General features: G+C 35.7%; 1 protein-coding gene across 2 annotated transcripts; it reads left to right on the top strand.

Annotated features, from left to right (window-relative positions):
* The first annotated feature begins 2,575 nt into the window (after positions 1-2,575).
* LOC123534693 (nuclear receptor ROR-beta-like) lies at positions 2,576-17,691 on the top strand. Of its 2 annotated transcripts, none has more exons than XM_045317040.2 (2): positions 2,576-2,697; positions 9,346-17,691. In XM_045317040.2, exon 2 carries the CDS (start codon positions 9,385-9,387, stop codon positions 11,008-11,010), a length of 1,626 nt encoding a protein of 541 aa, XP_045172975.2. In that variant the 5' UTR covers positions 2,576-2,697; positions 9,346-9,384; the 3' UTR covers positions 11,011-17,691. The 2 variants fall into 2 exon arrangements, with proteins under 2 accessions (XP_045172975.2, XP_045172974.2); XM_045317039.2 differs by having other exon boundaries at positions 2,582-2,701.
* The last annotated feature ends 4,537 nt before the right edge of the window (positions 17,692-22,228 follow it).

Raw genomic sequence — 22,228 nt, 5'->3', positions numbered from 1 at the left:
CATACCTTGTTGGAAATATTTGCCAACAGAGATTTAAAAAGCGCCTGTCATCCTTCTCACATCAGCATGACGTAGTTTAATTTTTACGTCACTGTTTATCACACATTCTAGCATAAAACTGCTGATCTTGTCACTTTTCGGGGGTGTTTCAACAGTAGAGTAAAGAGAATCTCTCGCTCACATTCTATTATAACACCTTTTTATATATGCGCGTTCCGTGGCAAAGCATAAACGTATTACGGTCCCAAAACGGATAATTCAAAATGAAATGACGTCAACACGTCAACGTGAAAAAACAACGTAGACATGGAAATTCAATGACGTTGAGGGACAAAATATCCATGTTCTTGGTATTAACGCGTTTTATGCTAGTTAGCGCATGTTCATTTTGTGTTATAAAGTTTAGATTTGAATTAACCCTTGCTGGGCCTCAGCATAAACGAGCACGTGCAATGACGTCACGCGACCCGCGAGACAAAATATTTGCTATTTAGAGTACACAACTTTAGGGGAGGACAACTTTTTTTCTACTCACCTCAACTTGATGTTTTTTGCAAACTTTGTTGCTAACGCAAGTTCTTGTGATGACACAGATGCGTTCTCAAGCATCTGGCTCGAAAAAAAGCTTTAAAGTGGGTGGCCGAATATTTACGACTCGAACCAGTATATATATATTCTGAAGTTTTGAAAGAGCAGTTTTATCAAATTTTACAGTATAGAAATCGTGCAGAACTACCTTAATCAGACTAGATAATCAGCGCTAAGAGGAATTATGCTGAGATAGTATAAGCGGTAAAGTAGAAATTTAAAACAATATTAAAAATAGAAAAAAGATTATCTACTCGGCAGCCAGGTAGCCAAATATTTGCGTCAGCTTCATTGTAAGTATTGTAGAGGGAATAGGATGTGTCCTTCCTGTGACGTGAATAACTTGACACTTTTTTGGGATTGAATTCCATATCCCAGTCAAGCTCACACTTTTCTAGAGTTTTAAGATCGTTTTGGCGGGTACTTGATTGCCTGCCAGAGGTAGAGGAGACTGGGGCACCTTGGGATAAACATTACTTTTTTTTTCATTTTTCTAAAACACTTTGAACTAACTTTCATGGATTGTCATACTATTTTAAAGTATAAGTCTTCATGTACATGAGGGGTAGTCAATGGTCATGCTTTGTGTTATCGTTTCTGAGATATACACCATATGCATCATAGAAGACTACCACTAAAATGCCCCATTGTACCCCGTAACCGGGGAACCGCGGGATACGTCATGGCAACCATGGGACAGTGACAGATATATAGAGAATAATAGGTTAGTGCCGTAGATGAGAAAGTTTATCTGGCGAGATGGAGGACGTTATCGGGTGAGCCGAAGGCGAACCTGATAACGCCCGGAGCCGAGCCAGATAAACTTTCTCCATCTTAGGCACTAACCTATTATTCTATTTTTCTTGTCATTACTTCATTTTCCGATATTTGGCAATTTATTTTACAAAAATAAGTGTGCGACAACCGCTTTAATGACGTCATATTCGTAATGACGTCACTTATATAATGACGTAATTACCGACAAAATCGCAATAACTTCTTCGTTTTTGAATAAAAACTCATTATTTGATCACTCATTTTCTTAGTTCGGACATTTCCAACACAATGGTGATGGTTTCAATGCAAAATTTCTTATGACAACAATATCGATCATAAGGTCACATGATCAACTGCAAAACTTTATGAGACAATATTAGTGACAAGTGTTTTTTTACTCGGAGCAGATCTAGAAAAAAAAAGAAAAATCTCAACTGAAGTTTTATTTTGAATCCTCCAACCTTCAAACTCCGTATAGAAAAACAGCCTGATAAAGGCAAGATTTTTAGCGATTCAGATAGATTAATTTATTTTCCAGAAAAAAGTTACATCTGATGTCCCGTGGTGCCCCAGTTTCCCCTAAGTGACATATATATTGCAGTGTAATCTGTGAATACACACTTTAAAATGGATAGTTTATGGGAGGTCATTTATATCTTAGTCAAAATAATTCGACGTTCAGATTGTAGGCAATCTAAACGTCGCGAGTGGGGATATTGTCCATATGAAAAAAATATCTCAATATTTCCTAGGATCGCGTAAAATTAGTTGGACTAATTTATATCTGTGCAAGGAAGAGCAGGGGCACAAGCATAGACTCCAGCGGAACTCAAGAATTTAATCTGTATTTTTTAAAGAAATTTCCAAAAACTACTGAGGAGGCCAAGCTGGGATTAACTATTGCGTATTTAAAATAAATAATGGTCCAATTAAAAAAAATACGCTTGATGATGCTGATTTCTAAAGGTCCTAATTAATTTTTAGTTATTAATGGCATAATGACCACTTTCTTAAAAAGATCAGATTTTTTTGATAGAAAACAAACATTCTTTTTCACAAGTTTTGACGATAATTGAGGTACTGGTGACGGATTGTCCTAGATTTTGACATGCAATAAGTTACTTCCCCTTATTGAACATTTTCTTTCAAAGTTGAACCAATCAAATTAGCCAGTGTATAATTAGAACAACCAACCAGACTTATCGTAACAGAAAAAGTTAAAACCGGAAGTGTGGCAATTAGGACTTCCCATTTTGTCAGAAAATGAAAACAAACAAGAAAAAACTAACATTTAAGTAAAGACTGGAAGAAAATCAGATCTTTGATTGAGCAGTCCGTAACTTTTTTAGCTAATACTAATTCTTTCTCTGCATTAGTTCAGTTTAGCGGGGGCATTTAATTGAATAATTTGTTGTATTTCTGGACAAAATTTTTAACCACTTGCTACAGTAGCCAGGATTTTCTGAAGCACTTGCATTCAGTTTTGAATGACCAGATGTCATTCAAAACTGCCTAAATACTAGTTTTCTAATCGAATATGTGTCAGATTACTAGTTATGGACAGAACTGGGACTATTATGCCAATTATTTTCGGAAGTGGCTATTCCTACGGTCCCGTAAGAATAGCCTCACAGGTTATTCCTACAGCTCTCCCGTAAGAATAGTGAAATAGCCTTGCAGGTGGCTATTCCTACGGCTCTAAAGACAGTTTTGTATGTCCATCTTGTACAACAAAATGGCTAAACGTCTAATCAAGACCCAAGAGACCTACAGGACCGTAAGAATAGGAGAGATCGTGTTTGTATACAAATCCGTTGTATATTCTATTTTTAGAACTGATAAGACAAAGACCGGGTGGGCTGTCGCCGAGCGTCCAAGTTTTTTTGTAAACATTGATGTTTTTCTAACGGCTTAAACTTTCTTAAATCATAAATGATATCAATAATTTTTTTATCAATGGAAAGGATATAAAACAAGCAATCTATTGATAACTTTTAATTTTTATTTCGAAACAAATTCGATTAATTATGAACGCTTAACTTACAGTGTTTTTTCTAAAAGTTTGGAGCATCGATACGCCGCTATTAAAATCATATGTCATTTAAAACGGTTATTAATTTTCAAAAGTTATTTGAATATAAAAATATGAAAATCGTAAGCATTTCAAAGCTTTTTGAATTTTTAAAATCCATAAATGAACGAAAAAGTTATTAGAAATTAAAAATTCCGATCCCATACATAAACGATGTAAAAATATTTGTTTTGCCCACCGTCAGATAAACAGGTGTTGATGCGTGACGTCAGGGCGATCTCTCCTATAGCCACTTCCTTTTTTTTTTATCTTCTCAGATGAGTCTTGGGTTTTGATGGCTAAATGGCTTTCTGCAATAGTGCCAGTTTCATTTAGATAGTAACAGTAGCTCATTTGCATGAAAAATACCAAGTTTCAGCTTGATAAAATCATTTTTCAAGGTTTAATGGCATTTTCAGTAACGCATGTCACTTCGAAAATTTTTTCTCAAAATTGCTTGTGATGACATAACTTTTAATCATTTCCCCTAGTTTGAGCTTATTTTTGCACTATTCTTCTATTTTGAAGTCAAATTTGCAAGCAAACAACACATCAACACTGTTAATTATACAAACTCTCAACTCTGATAGCTATGAACTGGTATTATTTAGGCTCTGAATATGCATTTTTTAGCTCACCTGAGCACGAAGTGCTCAAAGGTGAGCTTTAGTGATCACCCTGTGTCCGGCGTCCGTCGTCGTCCGTCGTCCGTCCGTCCGTCGTCAACAATTTGACTGTTAACACTCTAGAGGTCACATTTTTGACCCAATCTTAATGAAACTTGGTCAGAATGTTACCTCAATAAAATCTTGGACGAGTTCGATATTGGGTCATCTGGGATCAAAAACTAGGTCATCAGGTCAAATCAAAGGAAAAGCTTGTTAACACTCTAGAGGTCACATTTTTGGCCCAGTCTTAATGAAACTTGGTCAGAATGTTACCCTCAATAAAATCTTGGACGAGTTCGATATTGGGTCATCTGGGGTCAAAAACTAGCTCATCAGGTCAAATCAAAGGAAAAGCTTGTTAACACTCTAGAGGTCACAATTTTGGCCCATCTTAATGAAACTTGGTCAGGATGTTACCCTAAATAAAATCTTGGACGAGTTCGATATTGGGTCATCTTGGTTCAAAAACTAGGTCACCAGGTCAAATCAAAGAAAAAGCTTGTTAACACTCTAGAGGTCACATTTTTGGCCCAATCTTAATGAAACTTGGTCAGAATGTTACCCTCAATAAAATCTTGGACGAGTTCGATATTTGGTTATCTGGGTTCATAAACTAGGTCACCAGGTCAAATCAAAGGAAAAGCTTGTTAACACTGTAGAAGCCGCATTTATGACTGTATCTTCATGAAACTTGGTCAGATTGTTAATATTGATGATCTTAAGGTCCAGTTTTGAATCTGGTCATGTAGGATAAAAAACTAGGTCACCAAGCCAAATCAAATGAAAAGCTAGTTTACACTAGAGGCCACATTTATGACCATACCTTAATGAAATTTGGTCAAATCTTGATGATCTATAGCTCAAGTTCAAATCTGGGTTAGGTGGGGTCAAAAACTAGGTCACTAGGTCATATCAAAGAAAAGCTTGTTAACACTCTCGAGGCCACATTTATGACTATATCTTCATGAAACTTAATCAGAATGTTAAACTTGATGATCTTTAGGGCAATTTTGAATCTGGTCATGTCGGGTCAAAAACTAGGTCACCGGGTCAAATCAAAGGAAAAGCTAATTAACACTGTAGAGGCCACGTTTATGACCATATCTTAATGAAACTTGGTCAGAATGTTAATCTTGATGATCTTTAGGTCAAGTTTAAATCTGGGTCAGATGGAGTCAAAAACTAGGTCACTAGGTCATATCAAAGGAAAAGCTTGTTAACACTCTAGAGGCCACATTTATAACTATATCTTCATGAAACTTAGTCAGAATGTTAAACTTGATGGTCTTTAGGTCAAGTTCGAATCTTGGTCATGTCGGGTCAAAAACTAGGTCACGGGGGTCAAATAAAAGGAATAGTTAGTTAACACTTTAGAGGCCACATTTATGACCATATCTTAATGAAACTTGTTCAGAATGTTAATCTTGATGATCTATAGGTCAAGTTTAAATCTGGGTCAGGTGTGTTAAAAAACTAGGTCACTAGGCCAAATCAAAGGAAAAGCTTGTTAAGACTCTAGAGGCCAGATTTATGACTGTATCTTCATGAAACTTAATCAGAATGTTAATCTTGATGATCTTTAGGTCAAGTTCGAATCTGGGTCATGTGGGGGCAAAAACTAGGTCACCGGGTCAAATCAAAGGAAAAGCTAGTTAACACTTTAGAGGCTACATTTATGACCATATCTTAATGAAACTTGGTCAGAATGTTGATCTTGATGATCTATAGGTCAATAGGTCAGGTGAGCGATACAGGGCCTTCATGGCCCTCTTGTTTTAAAATACACCCCAAACAGTGAAAATATGATTGTTTTGGATTTTTCACAATTTTTGTAGCAAATTGCAGTGAAATGTTCATTTTCTATCAAAATCTGACCAAAATAGGCCATTTATACCCATATCTGGACAATGCTCTTCAAGTTTTGCCAATGCTGATGTTAATTTTTATAGGCTGTACAGTAGTAAATAAAATTAACAATGTTCTGAGCACTGTTACACATAATCGGGCCCATTAAAGAAAAAAGAAATACTTGTCTTATGTTCTTAAATGTCCTATAAACCACCAAAAACATACCAAGAAAAATATGGGTCATGTACATTGTATCTTCTAAGAGAGACTTTTTGTCTGACAGGTCAACACTATCAGGAAGGTCTAATACGGGGAGTAGAAACTCCGTATAAATCAATACATTTATCTGTATTATGCTGTCGTCCATACCTGTAAATATCGACCAGTCGTTAGCGATCAATATTTTGTTTTCGCCACTATCGATTAGCGTGTAATTAGCATATTACCTCATGTTAATCATGGAGCTATAACACTTATTGTTCAAAGGGTTTACCAGTCACATGTTAAGTGGCAATAATTAGATGATCAGAGATTGATCTAAAGGGATTCTGAAGCAAAAACAGCATGTGACTGCATGTGGTGATATGCTTATATGCTTAATTATTACGAATTAACTCGAGCTCACTTCCCTGAAGAAATATTTTACCACGTAACTTCAAACCTTTATCAAAGGGCCGATTTTTGTTGGATTTGAATAAAAAAAAATGGAAAAAACAGAAAGCTGACACTTTTCTTAATCTTGTAGAGCCATAATTATAATTATTGTTTATAATGTCAGATTTCTACATACAGAAACAAACATTCTTCTTGAACGTAGGGAATGTTTCAAACGAAATTGTTGTTTAAACTCCAAAAATTAGTTTAATAAATTTAATCTTAAAACTGATGTGTGAAAAATACAATGTATTTAAATTAAAATAACAATATTTTTTTTTTAAAGGCCGACAACGAAGTTACATTTAGTATTCCGAACTTTTAGATAAAACTGCAGAAAATCATCTAGGTTTAACACGCATTTAAATGGTGAAGAACAGAGCAATGTCATAAACAAATATTTTCAGGCAACAGTTTACAGTTTTGACTTGCTATTTTCATTAAAATATGTCCTAATTTTTTTGTTCTAAATACTCTGAATCAACAAGGCAAATATCATGTAAAAAACAACATCTTTCTCTCTGGGTAAGACAATTCTAGATTTAGCCATTTTCACAGGGCGAAAAGTAACATTAGTGTAGATATTTTCCATTTAAAAATAGATGCAGGCAATAATTTCATGGCAGAACATTTGTTTTCAACAAAAAAATCAACAAATGCTTTCCCAGATTTTCACTGAAAGGATGAGTTAAACTGTAAGGCGTAAGTGTTTGAGTAATAGCAGAATAACCTACGGCATACGCTTCGATTGGACGACAGCATAAGATAAGATAAATGCCGGTTTCCAGTCCCCGTATCAGTTGTTCCAGACACTATGGAATATTTTCGAAACTGACAGCTAAAATTTAAGTATGAACACATGAGTAATAAGGTTTGTTTACATTTCTACAAATGCAAAAAAAAATCCCCTTAAAAATGTTACTAAAATGTCAAGTAAAGGTCCACAATGAAATAATCAAAGGCCTGAAGGGCCTGAGTTGGCTAATGATTGATGTACTGACAGTATAGTCTACCAGTTTCAGTTTGTTTTTAGTTTTTTTCTTAAAATTTCATAACACAGCTCGATATTTACCCAAAATATTATATCCGGATACGATTACACTTTTCTCCAGTTTCAACAATATATTTTACAAATTGTGATGATACGGAGACATTTAGCAGCAATTGGCAGTATCTAACATTGAAGTTTATGGTTAAATTACCTGTTATTTAAATCTTTTCATAAAAAAGTTGTTTCGTTTCGTGAAACCAGCCAAACATAGACGATCTACTTTCGATTTCAAAAACTACAAGAAAATACAATTTAATGTTTCGCCGATTTGTTTATTTCTCGAAAAATAAGAATTAAAATCATTTTTAATATCAGTAGTAACTAAACAAACCAGTAAGAGCTTCTTTTTCTGATAATTTATCCGTTTACTGACTGCAAAATTCAACCCACGCAAAGTTTATAGAAATCATACGATGCGTGTATACGTTCAATGTGGGAGAATTAAGGCAGATCGGCTATGAACGCATCCAGACGATTCAGATTTTGTTTTTAAAAAAGCATTGTGTGCGTTTCTGTAATTTTATATACATATTTATATGCTTAGAAATTATTAGACATGCGTATTTGCATTATTTCTATACGTAATTTACGCTAATACGCATCTTATCTGGAGCCCTGTGGAACTATTTTTTGTCTTTCGCTGGATGTTACACAAGCTTTGTAAGCCTGCGCAATTCTTAAAATGCACATTTTTGCTTAATGAGTTACATTCGAGTATTGCACAATTACAAGTTATAAATATGACAGATTACATCGTATATTGGTCATAGCAAAGGGAATTGACACAACTTAACTTCATTCATGCAGTGAACTGTTTGAAATTTGAGAAATCTAATGGAACTACATCCCTTCACGTGTTATTTGGTCCATTTAGAGAATCGCTGAAGAGCAAGGACTTGTCAAAAGGCTTTCAGCCTTGAGCCGACTCAAAAACAAGAAACTAGCTTACATGAAAATGCCAAAAATTGGAGGATTTTTTTTTCCCCATTGTCCGACTAGCCCAGCAGTGCTGCTTGATTACCTATTTAGTACTATTGTTCCTTTCTAAGCTGAAAATACAGTAATCTATTTGAGACGATTAAAAATATACTTTAGCATGTCTTCACGCAAAAGTTTGTTGGCAGATAAGTTAGTGTTTCCTGCAGACACTTAAAGGGGCATGGTGCTTCCCTTGAAAAGGGGCACTTTTAACGCACGGTTTGGCATTGAAAGGGCATTCTTCCAAGAACGCTTGTCGGCGTCATTTTACATACTATTTTCTCATTGAATTTGAGAATCTTTCATATCTCAGATATGGGATAGATATTTTGTAGTATTCTTTATAATGCCTACCATGGCATGTTGTGAAAGTGCTTTCCTTTCTTTGGTTTAAAGATGACACTGATGATTCATACTTTAGTATTTATATCTTAACTAAATAACAGGTAAAATTATATCAAATCATTACTTATTCATTAAGAAATCAATTAGTGGACGGTTAGAAAAGCCCCAGAGGATTTTCTAGCCGTCCAGTTAGCAGATGGCTAGAATGCAGGCTAGGCGTCTGGTTATTGGATGGCTAGACACTTCCTAATCTCTAACCCACATAACTATTTCTTAGTACTAGTACAAATGTACCCTTATTCTTACAGAATACTTACAACCATTCTCTTTTAAAAGTCTACAACTGTCTTTTCTTCATTTTTCAGACTGTAGTGATATATGACCTGACAACTGTATGAAGCAGCATGAGTGCTAGCCAGGATTCTCCGAATAAGAAAGTTTCTCATCATACTGAAAAAGAACTGCTTGTTGATAAAAAGAATACAGATTTTGCTGAAATCAAGCATACACCTTCCACTGGGGAAACCAGTCAACAAAATTTAAAAATTCTTCTTCCTGTTAAGAAAAGAAAAATAGAAAATGTGAAAAGACAGCGTGCAAAAAATTCTGATGTGTCTCAAAAACAGTGCAAGCTGGATTTCCCGCCATGTAAGGTGTGTCTTGGTCGTGGATCTGGGCTTCATTACGGAGTGAATAGTTGTGAATCATGTAAATCATTCTTCAGGCGTTGCTTGACGAGAAAAGATGAGTACAAATGTATGAAAAACAAGGATTGTCCGGTCACTTCACAGATTCGTGGAAATTGTTCAGGTTGTAGATATCAGAGATGTTTGGAGGTTGGTATGTCGAGAGAGGCTGCTTGTCTAGGGAGGTACACACTATCTCGAAGAACGAGAACTATAATGGAGGCTAAAGGTGAGCCTGATAGAATGGAAAGTAATCAAAAGTCAAAAGTTGAAGAGACATCACCGAAGAACAATTCAAATGCTGGCTGGTATAGACCTAAGGAAGAATCTTTAGACGAATCTGATTCAAGAATTAGTTCCAGTAGTCAAGATAGGTTTAATGTTCCAGTTGTCGAGGTTACCATTGATCAGGGATCTGGAGTGATTGTGAAAGTTATACAAGAAGAGTATGCTAGTTGTATCTTACAGGAAATGGAATTAATAAGTAAACTTGTAAATGCCATGGACCAAATTAGACCGTTTGGTAGTATCGTTACTGAAGCACAGATTAAAGCAAAAATACAAGAAGACTATGATAGTTACCACACAAAAGCCCAGGTCTTCGGAAATATGAAACCAGTTCCTCAGGACGAATACTTTGCGCTACTTGAATCGACCGGTATTGATATTGACGGAAGACAGGAGTTTCTCCGTCAGTCAGCGATGTCGTGTCAGCCTGTTCTCCACAGTTACATTGCTTTCGCTAATGTTGTTCCCGGGTTCTCGTCATTGTCTCTAGAAGATCAGTGCAGCTTGCTAAAAACTTCACATTTTGAAGTGTTTCTGTTCCTCACGTACAAAGGATACGACCCAGATCTCCAAATGATACTGACAGAAACAGGGAAAGCATACCACATTGACCAGGCAGCTGACATCTTTTACTCCCGCAATCTCATTAATTCCATTTTTGACGTTTGCAAAAAGATACAAAGTCTTTCATTAACAAAAGAGGAAACAGCTTTATTACTGGCTATTGCTGTGACATTTGGTGATAGATGTCTCCTCGAAGGCAGTCACAACGTTGACGAAATTCAGTTGAAAGTTGTTCAGATATTTCGATCCTATTTATCACGGACACGTCCGAGCAATTCGAGTAGATTTTTCACTAAAATTGTTGATTGTTTTATTGCAATGAGGGCGGTTAATGACCAGTATTTGAAGGAGTATGGTGTGATATGCCAGGACAAGCTGGTTCAGAAAGAAGCTCCGATATGGTTAGCTTACATTAATGCAAAAACTGTGAGTGAGGGTGGTCAGCAGGCAAAAGCCAAGGCTGAAGAGGAGCAAGCTGTAGAAAATCTGTAAATTTCTCTCTGGGTATAATTTTTAGCTCGACTATTCGAAGAATATGGGAGCTATCCTACTCGCCCCGGCATGAGCGTTAGTGCTGGCGTGAGCGTCACACAAATGCTAAAAGTTTGCGAACCACCCCAAATATTTTCAAAGTCCATTGAGTTATTGCTTTTATATTTTGCATACTTGTTTACCATCATGACCCCAGTCTGCAAAAAGGAGGAGGCAACTCTATCAAGCATTTTGACTGAATTATGGCCCCTTTTCGACTTAGAATAAATGTTAAAGTTTGTGTACCACCCCAAATATTTTCAAAGTCCATTGAGATATTGCTTTGATATTTTGCATACTTGTTTACCATCATGACCCCAGTCTTTAAAAAGGAGGAGGCAACTCTATCAAGCATTTTGACTGAATTATGGCCCCTTTTCGACTTAGAATAAATGTTAAAGTTTGCATACCACCCAGAATATTTTCAAAGTCCATTGAGATATTGCTTTGATATTTTGCATACTTGTTTACCATCATGACCCCAGTCTGTAAAAAGGAGGAGGCAACTCTATCAAGCATTTTGACTGAATTATGGCCCCTTTTCGACTTAGAATATGCTTATTGTAGTGTTATAGTTTTACTCATAGCTTATATTATACTATCAAGCGCTGAGAATAGTCTAGCGTGCTGTCCACTGACAGCTCTTGTTAAAACTAAGAGTTAGACCAATGTTTTCTGTATAATATGTTATTTTTAGATACACACCCTTTCGCAATATTTTTTGACTTAGCCCTTTTTCAAGTGCAGAAAATTCTATTGAATACATTTTTGTGCATTTCTGTTTGTCACTTCCACCCCTCATACCTAAATTGCTTGGAGGGAGAAGTCACTAATCCCTAAATGTTGAACTAAGGCTGATCCCTAAGCATTTAGAGATTCATGCTGAATTTTACAAACTTAGGAAAGTACTTTCATTTGTAATTGAAAATTAAAAGTCAAAACAGAATAACTGTGTTAGCTCTAAGCAGTATTCTCAAATTTATCACAACACTAACTTTGTGTGGTCTGGGGAAATGTGCTGTGGGTTGACAAAGGGGGATTTATAACATAAAAATATTTAATTAGCACTAACAGTTGTTCAAGAAATGAAGAAAAATTGTGTTTTTATAGAAAGGTATTTATTCCTAGTCGGGAACATACTGTCTTTTTCTATCTGTAAAAATATACTCTTGATATTATATTATGTACTATGTTGCCATGGCAACATTAATTCTAAGAACCCTTAATTTGGGATAGGTATTGGTATATTTTGATGTTTTATTGAAACTGCTTTAATAGAGTAATTCACTTTAAATTTCAGGTCATCCTTTACATTATTTAAAATCAAAGTGAAACATGTACCAGTAGTATTAGGTCTAGCTTTTCTTCAAAGCCTGGGGAAGTGTGTGACAATCTGTTGTTTGTAATGACGTCTGTGATATCACAGGCTTTTAGCTGAGTAGTGAACTGAAAATCTACATCCTTTTTAAATACTAAAAAATTTACATGAAATTTAAAGAGTTTTGAGAATTTTACCATAAGGGTACTTTTTCTGGTCCAGATATGTAGAAAAACTATCTTCTGTGCTAGTTATACTGTTACCTGATGGAATGTGAAAGGAATTTGATTGGTTCATTCGACTGTACTTCCACTACTTTTTAGGTATGGACTTAAACACAAAAAACACTTGTTTAGTTTATGCTAGTCACATAGTAAAGATTTGATTGAAATAGAAGTAATTTAGCTGTACTTGATATATTGATTGATAGATAAAAATAATATTTGTTTAGTCTTTGCTAGTCACACTGTAAAAATTACTGACTTAGAAAATTATGTGTCTCCCATCCACAATTGTGAGGAGATACACTGATTTTGTCGTGTCTATCTGTCCATCTGTCACAACAGTTAATCTGGATTGCTAATCTGAAATTACTTGTAGGATTTCAGTCAGACTTTGTCTCAAGGTTTAGCGCTTTAAGGCAGTTTTGCATACAACCAACATTTCACAGTTGAATGACTTCTAATAGAGTAGTGGTCCCTTAAATGTCTTTATCTGAGATCCCTTTATACTACAATATGCTTTGATCTGTTAGAAAATAAATCTTATCCACAAGTAAGCTTTAAGGGGTTTAAAACAATCTTCATAGAATGACAGATTATTTTGGGGGTCAGAGGTCAAGGTTCAAGAGATTTTGAGTCTTTAAATGTTTTTTGCTCCATAACTGAATAATCATTGGGCATACAGCTTTCATACTTCATAAGATGATTACTTGACCCCTATTGCTTCAGGGATAAGAAGGGCCAAGCTGAAGGTCACAGTGACCTGGAGAGTGAAAGGTGTTTGAGATCAGTAACTACAGAACACATGTGCCTACTGCCTTCAGACTCAAAGGATTATAGAATTATTGCCTGTCATTAACTGTAAATAGTAGATAACCCCTATTGCTTTGGTGGTCAGCTGGTCAAAGCTCAAGGAGACAGTAAATTGTTACTGGTCAGTAACTGGGGAATTCTTGGTCCTTTGGGTGCCAGATTCTTTTTAATGATTAACTTTGGTCAGTAGAGATAATCAGCTTATTAAAAAAAATTGGCCATTATTTGGCCTATTGCCTTCAAACTTGTTTGAAGTCAGTTGATGATCTATTCTGTTGAAGCAGTTAACTAGTACATCAAAGGTTAAGGTCACTGTGACTGAGACTTGCCAGTAACTGTGATTGAGAGTTACAAATTTCCATGGATTTCAGGATTGCCATTAGTCATTGAAATTAAATCCCTATGAACCATTATAAATAACAGTTATTTTATCTTCAAAATTCGAAATACAGAGAATCCTATATCCAAAACGAAAAATCTGTTTTGGTCAAAACCACAAAGTTCTGTGCCAACAAGATTAAATGATTTCACTGTAGTCATTAACCTTTACCCTGCTAAAATTTCTAAAATGGACTGGTCTATCATTGAATTTGGGCAGTACCATTTATTATTTAAAGGGTAGGTCACTGAAAATTTAAAGACTGAATAGTGAACAGAGCAGATCATGATCAGCCTGCGCAGATGTGCAGACTGATCTTGGTCTGCACTGTTGCAAAGGCAGAATCACTTGCCGCCAACAGGCTAAAGGTTAAAGAGGATTTATCATCATTTCAAAACATATGTTAGACAGTCTGATAGAGCTTTCTGAAACATAAATTGAAGTCAAAAAGATACAAAAAAGAAAGAAAAATGTTAAAGGTACATAGTTTTTTTTTTAAAAATAAAATTCTGAAATCAGTGGCAGCCATTTTATGTCAGTTGACATCATTTTTTCCCCCTTTATTTATTATATGTAAATGTTCTCAAATTTTCATAATTTTCACGAGTCACAATTTTCAGCACTAGTTTTAAATTTTAGCATTTTCCTCCTTAATTTGCTGAATTGACAACTTTTCCAAAACGGTTATATTTTATCTTTCTAATGCTTTGAAAAATTCTGATGGACCTAAATGTCTTGAACTGATTGAAGCCAAATTTATGCTTAACTCAAATCTGGCCTAAGTATTTTTTCTGACTTTTTATTGAAGGCTAAAACTGGAAGTAGAATTAAATTGAATTATACCTTGCTTGGATGACTTCTATATCAATCATCTTTGAATTTCTGTTGTAGCTATTTTTATCAAGTTGTCGGTGATCAAAGTTTGTAGAGATAAAATTTGTTTTTATTTTGTTATGTATTTTATGAATAAATCAAACATGTCTTAGCACATGTACAATTCAAGACATTGATGTTGATCCTGTATTTAGTTATGATCTGACAGATATTTGTAGATTATGAATTTCTACTGATGTATCTTTACTGCCTCAGCTGTCGTTTTTTGTTCCTGGCTATATATGTCTTTGATTGTAATAAACTAAAACAATTTTTGTCTTGTATACACTGTATCTCTGATAACTTCAGTTTGAAAGCACATGTTTTGTTATGCATTTTACTATGTTCTATTCAAAGAATATTGAGAGGTATTCTACTTGTCCGAGTGTACAGGTAGTTGTTGGTGTCGCGCTTGGTGGAAAGATAACTCTGAATTGATTTTGATAGGAATTATTTACCTACCTTGAATTTGCTTTGATTTAGTTAAGTTTTGTTAGCAACTTATTTTGACACTGTCAAACTGTATCTCAGTAACATCAACATGATATGGGATTGAAACTTCACTGAAGACATCCTTCTCATCAGATGTGCTTACATAACTATATCATGACATCAGAAATTTTAACTGACCAATCAGAAAGCTGCATTTTCAAGAACCTGCCAGTTTCCACTTTGGTAAAACGAAGTATTTTTACTATGACTATATAGTGACTTTAGAAATAAATACCACACTGTTTCAGAAATCAAATTAGAATTTTGACTTTGTATGCCCCAGATGATGCTACAAACTACAAAACTTCGATGTTTAATTGAAATATTACATGGATTTAATACTTTGATTTTAGTTTAAAGTTTTAGAATTTACACATTGAAGGAGTCTATGATAAAGTCCGAGTAAAATGTATTCATTACCCAAGTGAAATAAGTATCATTCAGCAATGTTTTGGACATGTTAAAATTATGAATTCATGTAAGACAACCATTGATTGAAATAAATTCAAATCATGGCTGGTATTTGACTTTAAAAATTAAATTGAATTTTTGCATGCAAGTTGTTATCATTGCCATAATAAACTTTAAATTGTAATGGAAATAACTTGGTTACGTAGGTCTTGCCTGACTATTAAGAAATTTATAGCCATTATTTGATATGGAAATTGCTGAATACCGGTATGAAATGTCTGTGAAGTGTGCTGTCTTATGGACAGCTCTTTTAATATGATCAGGTTGCACTACACATGTACAAATGATGAAAGATTGTTAAATTTACATATAATTTATGAATACTGTACTGTTACTGTTTGTAGTGCTTGATTGTATTTTATGTGATACAATGTATTTTATTTTATTCAAAAAATGAGAACTTCTTAAACTAAAAAATAAATGGTTTTACTTTCAGAAATTAATTTATTCTTGGTAAATTGAAAATTAACATAGATAACAAGGAAATTTGCCAGTCAGCTCTTAAAGATTAGCAGGAAAGGAATGTTAATGTGTGAGCATGCCCAAGGTGTAAACATATTGACTCTTACAAACATTTTAATGTCCCCCTGGTTTGGGGTCAGTAGTTTTTTAGAAACAGCTCTTGTACAAAATATTTTTGCTAGTGTAGATGCTAGTAACAGTATTTATAAATCCTTTATTGATACCTGATTGACTGTTGAGGATGGATGATTGATCAGTGATTTTGGGACATGACAAGGATGTGAAAGTTTTGGTCTTAAATAAACCCATCAAAACACACTTTAGCTGCAACAATATGATTAATGTAAGAAAATGTAAGCATTTATTGAAAAAAAGCTTTGTATTAACTGCTAGTTTTACAATGTATAGTGTACTTTTATTTGCTGTTTTGGTCATACAGTTGGGACCGGTGTTAACTTATAATGCTTAAATGTGTCAGTATTTTTATGCCCCCAGCATCTACTGATGCGGGAGGCATATAGTGATTGTCCTGTCCGTCCATCCGTTCGTTCGTCTGTACAAGGTTAACCAAATGGGACCGTTTTGTCTAGCATCAATACCCCTTACTAGAAAGACTTGATTATAATGCAGATGTAACCTGTGACCATTACTCATCTTCAGACATCACCTGACCTCAGTTTGACCTTGACCTCATTTTTTGACTTAGGTTGCTTGATATGGGCCATCTCTTGGTTAACCAAATTGGACCGTTTCGTCTAGCATCAATACCCCTTACAAGAATGAATTGATACTATTCATCACCTGACCTCAGTTTGACCTTGACCTTGTTTTGGACTTAGGTGCAAAATCTATCGACAAGGATGCCACTGGGGGCATCAAGCGTTTATTGTGAACGCAGCTCCTTGTTTTAAAACATACATTGTTTGTTGACTGATGGTGATTAGTTACGGTTGTATTTCTTCTTACATGTGTGCCTCTATACAGTCTGGGATGGTGCAAATGAAATTGTGATTAAATGTAATTTATTGTAAAAAAACATGTAATTGACTGTACCTGTAATTTGTAATTGATGTTTTCAGTGATGTAATTAAAATTTAATTCAACTTAGAATCTACAAAATTCAATTTCAGTTACTTTTCGGTTACATATTAGGATGTACAGTGAACGTTTCATCTTTACACCATCAAACGTAATGATTGTACGGGTTAGCTAATGAAAGACAAAATGAGCTGCGCCATGGGAAAACCAACATAGTGGTTTTGCGACCAGCATGGATCCAGACCAGCCTGCACATCCGCGCAGTCTGGTCAGGATCCATGCTGAACGCTAACAGTATCTATAATTCCAATAGGCTTTGAAAGCGAACAGCATGGATCCTGACCAGACTGCGCAGATGCGCAGGCTGGTCTGGATCCATGCTGGTCGCAAAGCCACTATGTTGGTTTTCTCATGGAGCGGCTCAAATAATTCTGTTTGAAAAAAAAAGTCACACAGCTTGATGACAGGAATGATATTTGGCCTTTTTTGACTGCTTTACAAATCTCTGTTAATGTACTGCAGATGTTTTTATATTGATATAGAATCAGAATAATAAATGATATTCTTTTTTATAATTTGTTTTATTTTTTATTTTTGATATTGTACTATAGTATATTGTAGCCAAATTTTGTGAAAGAAACAGTTTCACTTTTGTTCCCCAAAAATGGCATAAAAGCTCTATATTGTGTAAATGCAGTAATTTAAAAAGTAGTATATCCCTAACAGTGATTTGATGTTGAATAAAATCATTTTTAGCTCACCTGAGCAATGCTCATGGTGAGCTAATTTTGATCACACTGTGTCCGTCATGCGTGCATGTGTCCGTCCTCAACAGTTGTGTTTAAAAGACATCTCCAAAACCACTGAATTGATTTTGATGAAACTTGGCATGGATGTTCCTTGGATGGTCCTCTACCAAAGTTTTTCAAATGATTCCGCTTGGTTGCACATAGGGGCCACCAGAGCTAAAAACAGAAAAATCTTCCAACGACATCTCTTCCTAAACCGATGGTCTGATTTTGAAATAATTTCACACAAACAGTTCTTATGTCACCCTCTACCAAGATTATTTAAATTATACCGATTTATCAAAAAACATGGCCGCCAGGGGGGCGTGGTCACTTTTCCCTATGTTTATATAGTGGAAATTAAAATACAAATTTTTCTGATTCCTCAAAAAACATGGCGGTCAGAAGGCGTGGTCACTTTTCCCTATATGTACCAGTATATGGTGGAAATTTTTAGTCTTTTTGTTGTGAAACTGCTCGCCCGATTTTAAAATAATTTTACACAAATTGTCCTTGTGTCACCCTCTGCCAGGATTGTTCGAATTATTTTGATTCATCAAAAAATCATGGCTGCCAGAGCGCCTATATGTATATAGTGGAAACTTAAAAATCTTTTTGTTTGAAACTGCTGGCCCGATTTTAAAATGATTTTACACAAATGGTTCTTGTTTAACCTTCAAAAAAAATTGTTCAAATTTTTCTGATTCGTCAAAAAACATGGCCACCAGAGGGCATGGTCACTTTTCATCAACAACTTATTTAAACAATATCTCCTCCAAAACCACTGAATGGATTTTGATGAAACTTTACACAAATGATCTCTGGGTAGCCCTCTTTGGTCAAGTTGGTCAAATGGTTCCGGACCGGTTAATTGAACATGTGGGTCTTTTTGGTTAAAAATAGGTTTTCAGCTAACAGACTTCCAAAATCTTTTTCTCTAGAGCTTTGATATTTGGCATGTGATATAAGGGTTGGACTCTCTACCATACTTGTCCAAATTATTGCCCTAAGGTAAAAAAAATGGCTACACCACTGTGTGTGACATTTACTTACTATAGGCTAACATATAAGAAACTTTGAAAATCTTCTTCACTGAATCAATAATAGCAAGACCTTGATATTTGGCGTGTTATATCAGAGTTGAACTGTCTACCAAAATTGTTCAAATTATTGCCCTAGGTTCAAAAATGTGTGTGACATGTATGTAATATAGGCTAACATAGAAGAAAGCTAACTCTGTACATATACATATATATTATTTGAAGGGGTCTTCACTGAAAATTTACTGACTGAATAGCAAACAGTGCAGACCATGATCCGTGCAGGCTGATCTTGGTCTGCACTGGTCGCAAAGGCAGAATCACTTGCCACCTGAGCAGGCTAAAGGTTAACAATCCTGAAGATTTCAGTACGGGCACAACTGTTGACCACTTACTGTAAATTGTATGCAATTAATCCTTTGCATATATATTGTTTTTAGCTCACATAGTGACAAGGTGAGCTTTTGTGATCACTCTTCATCCGCCGTTAGTCCATGCGTCCATCTGTGCGTGCGTCAACAATTTCTTGTCTGCACGATAGTGGCTTCATTTATGATTTGATTTTTACCAAACTTGCACACAACTTGTATCACCATAAGATCTCAGTTCCTTTCTTGAACTGGCTAGATTCCATTATTGGTTCCAGAGTTATGGGCCCTAAAAGGGCCAAAATTAGCTATTTTGATCTTGTCTGCAAAATAGCAGCTTCATTTATGATTTGATTTTTACCAAACTTGCACACAACTTGTATCACTATAAGATCTCGGTTCCTTTCTTGAACTGGCCAGATTCCATTATGGGTTCCAGAGTTATGGCCCCTGAAAGGGCCAGAATTAGATATTTTGACCTCGTCTGCACAATAGCAGCTTCATTTATGGTTTGATTTTAACTAAACTTGCACACAACTTGTATCACCATAAGATCTTGGTTCCTTTCTTGAACTGGCCAGATGCCTTTATGGGTTCTAGAGTGATGGGCCCCTGAAAGGTCCAGAATTAACTATTTTGACCTAGTCTGCACAATAGCAGCTTCATTTATGATTTGAATTTAATCAAACTTGCACAAAACTTGTATCACCATAAGATCTCGGTTCCTTTCTTGAACTGGCCAGATTCCATTACGGGTTCCAGAGTTGTGGCCCCTGATAAGGCCAGAATTAGCTATTTTGAAATTGTCTGCACAATAGCAGCTTCATTTATGATTTGAATTTAATCAAACTTTCACAAAACTTGTGTCACCATAAGATCTTGACTCCTTTCTTGAACCGGCCTGATCCCGTAATGGGTTCCAGAGTTATGGCCCCTGAAAGGGCCAAAGTTAGCTATTTTGACCTTGTCTGTACAGTAGCAGTTTCATTTATGATTTGATTTTAACCAAACTTGCACACAACTTTTATCACCATAAGGTCTTGATTCCTATTTATACGCCCAAAGGGACATTTTATGTTATCGCCTCGGTGTCTGTATTTCTGTCTGTTGGTTAGCAATTTCCCTTCTGCTCTGTAACTCTTGAACCCCTTGAAGGATTTCCAAGAAACCTGACACAAATGTTCACCTCATCGAAACGACATGCAGAGCACATGTTTCGGATGACTCACTTCAAAGTCAAGGTCACACTTAGGGGTCAAAGGTCATATGACTTTGTTTTGTGTGTATATTGCTCTGCATTTGCATTGCATTGCAGTTCTCTTGTTTTTATTTGGCAGATCCTTCTTTTGTTCACTTGCAGTAATATTACTTCCCTTTTATGTTACTATAAATAGCTTCTTGTCCTTAAGTGCAATGATAACAGGTGAGTGATATAGGGCCATTATGGCCCTCTTGTTGAGGTCAGTATTTCAAGATCAAGGTCACAGTGACCCGGTACAGTTAAACGATTTCCGGATGATAACTCAAGATTGCTTGGGCCTAGGATCGTGAAAGTTGATAGGGAGGTTGGGCATCACCAGCAGATGACCCCTATTGATTTTGAGATCAGTAGGTCAAAGTTCAAGGTAACATTGGCCAGGAACAGTTAAACAGTTTCTGGATGATAACTTGAGAACACTTGGGCCAAGGGTCATGAAAGATGATACAGAGGTTCATCATGAACAGCAGATGACCCCTATTGATTTTGAGGTCAGTAGGTCAAAGGTCAAGGTTACAGTGACTCTGAACATTTAAACCGTTTCCAGACAATTACTTGAGAACGCTTGGGCCTAGGATCATGAAACTTGATAGGGAGGTTGATCATTACCAGTAGATGACCCCTATAGATTTTGAGATCAGTAGGTCAGAGGTCAAGTCTCAGTATTTACATTCGCCCTATTCTTTTCCATTTGAAATTATGACGTTCATTTCGTATGAACAGCAAAAGGAAAGGCGCGAAAGTTATGTCATCTCTGCTTAGTGATAACCGGCCGCTGTTTTGACGACGTCTGCGTATAGTCAGGGAGAACGTTCCATAGATGACGTCGCAGTTGTTCCGTCTGGTGCACAGAATGGCTGGGAAGCTGATTTTAATGTTAAATGTCACAAAATATGTGCAATTAATAAATTATCTTGTTTACAAATGGAAAGGAAATATAATGTAAATATAAGAAATGAAACTATTTTTTTCGGTGTTCTTGTGAAATGAACGACAGGATAGGATCGGCAAATTAAACATGAATCGCTAGCGCCATTCATGGATTTGCCAATCCTATTCTGTCGTTCATTTCGCATGAACACCGAAAAAAATCACTTCATTTCTTAATTGACCTGGAACAGTTAAACCCTTCTCGGACGATACCTTGAGAACGCTTGGGCCTAGGATAAGGAAACTTAATAGGGAGGTTGATCATGACCAGTTGATGACCCCTTTTGAGGTCAATAGGTCAAAGGTCAAGGTCACATTAAACCAGAACAGTCGATTTTTTGTTTACAGTGAGCAAATAATTTCTGTTCCTTGTGCAAATACTGAATGCATCAAGGGGGGCATTTTGTGTTCGACGAGCTCTTGTTTATGATTTGATTTTTACCAAACTTGCACACAACTTGTATCACCATAAGATCTTGATTCCTTTCTTGAACTGGCCAGTTTCCATTATGGGTTCCAGAGTTATGGCCCCTGAAAGGGCCAGAATTAGCTATTTTGACCTTGTCTGCACAATAGCAGCTTCATTTATGATTTTATTTTAACCAAACTTGCACACAACTTGTATCACTATAAGATCTTGATTCCTTTCTTGAACTGGCGAGATTCCATTATGGGTTCCAAAGTTATGGCCCCTGAAATGGCCAGAATCAGCTATTTGACCTTGTCTG

This window comes from Mercenaria mercenaria, chromosome 12 (genome assembly GCF_021730395.1).
Source record: "Mercenaria mercenaria strain notata chromosome 12, MADL_Memer_1, whole genome shotgun sequence".
NCBI lineage: Eukaryota > Metazoa > Mollusca > Bivalvia > Venerida > Veneridae > Mercenaria > Mercenaria mercenaria.
This window is presented reverse-complemented; position numbering and strand designations above follow the sequence as displayed.

Coding starts and splice junctions, on each gene's coding strand:
- LOC123534693 (XM_045317040.2), top strand. CDS start 9,385: ATGAGTGCTAGCCAGGATTCTCCGAATAAGAAAGTTTCTCATCATACT.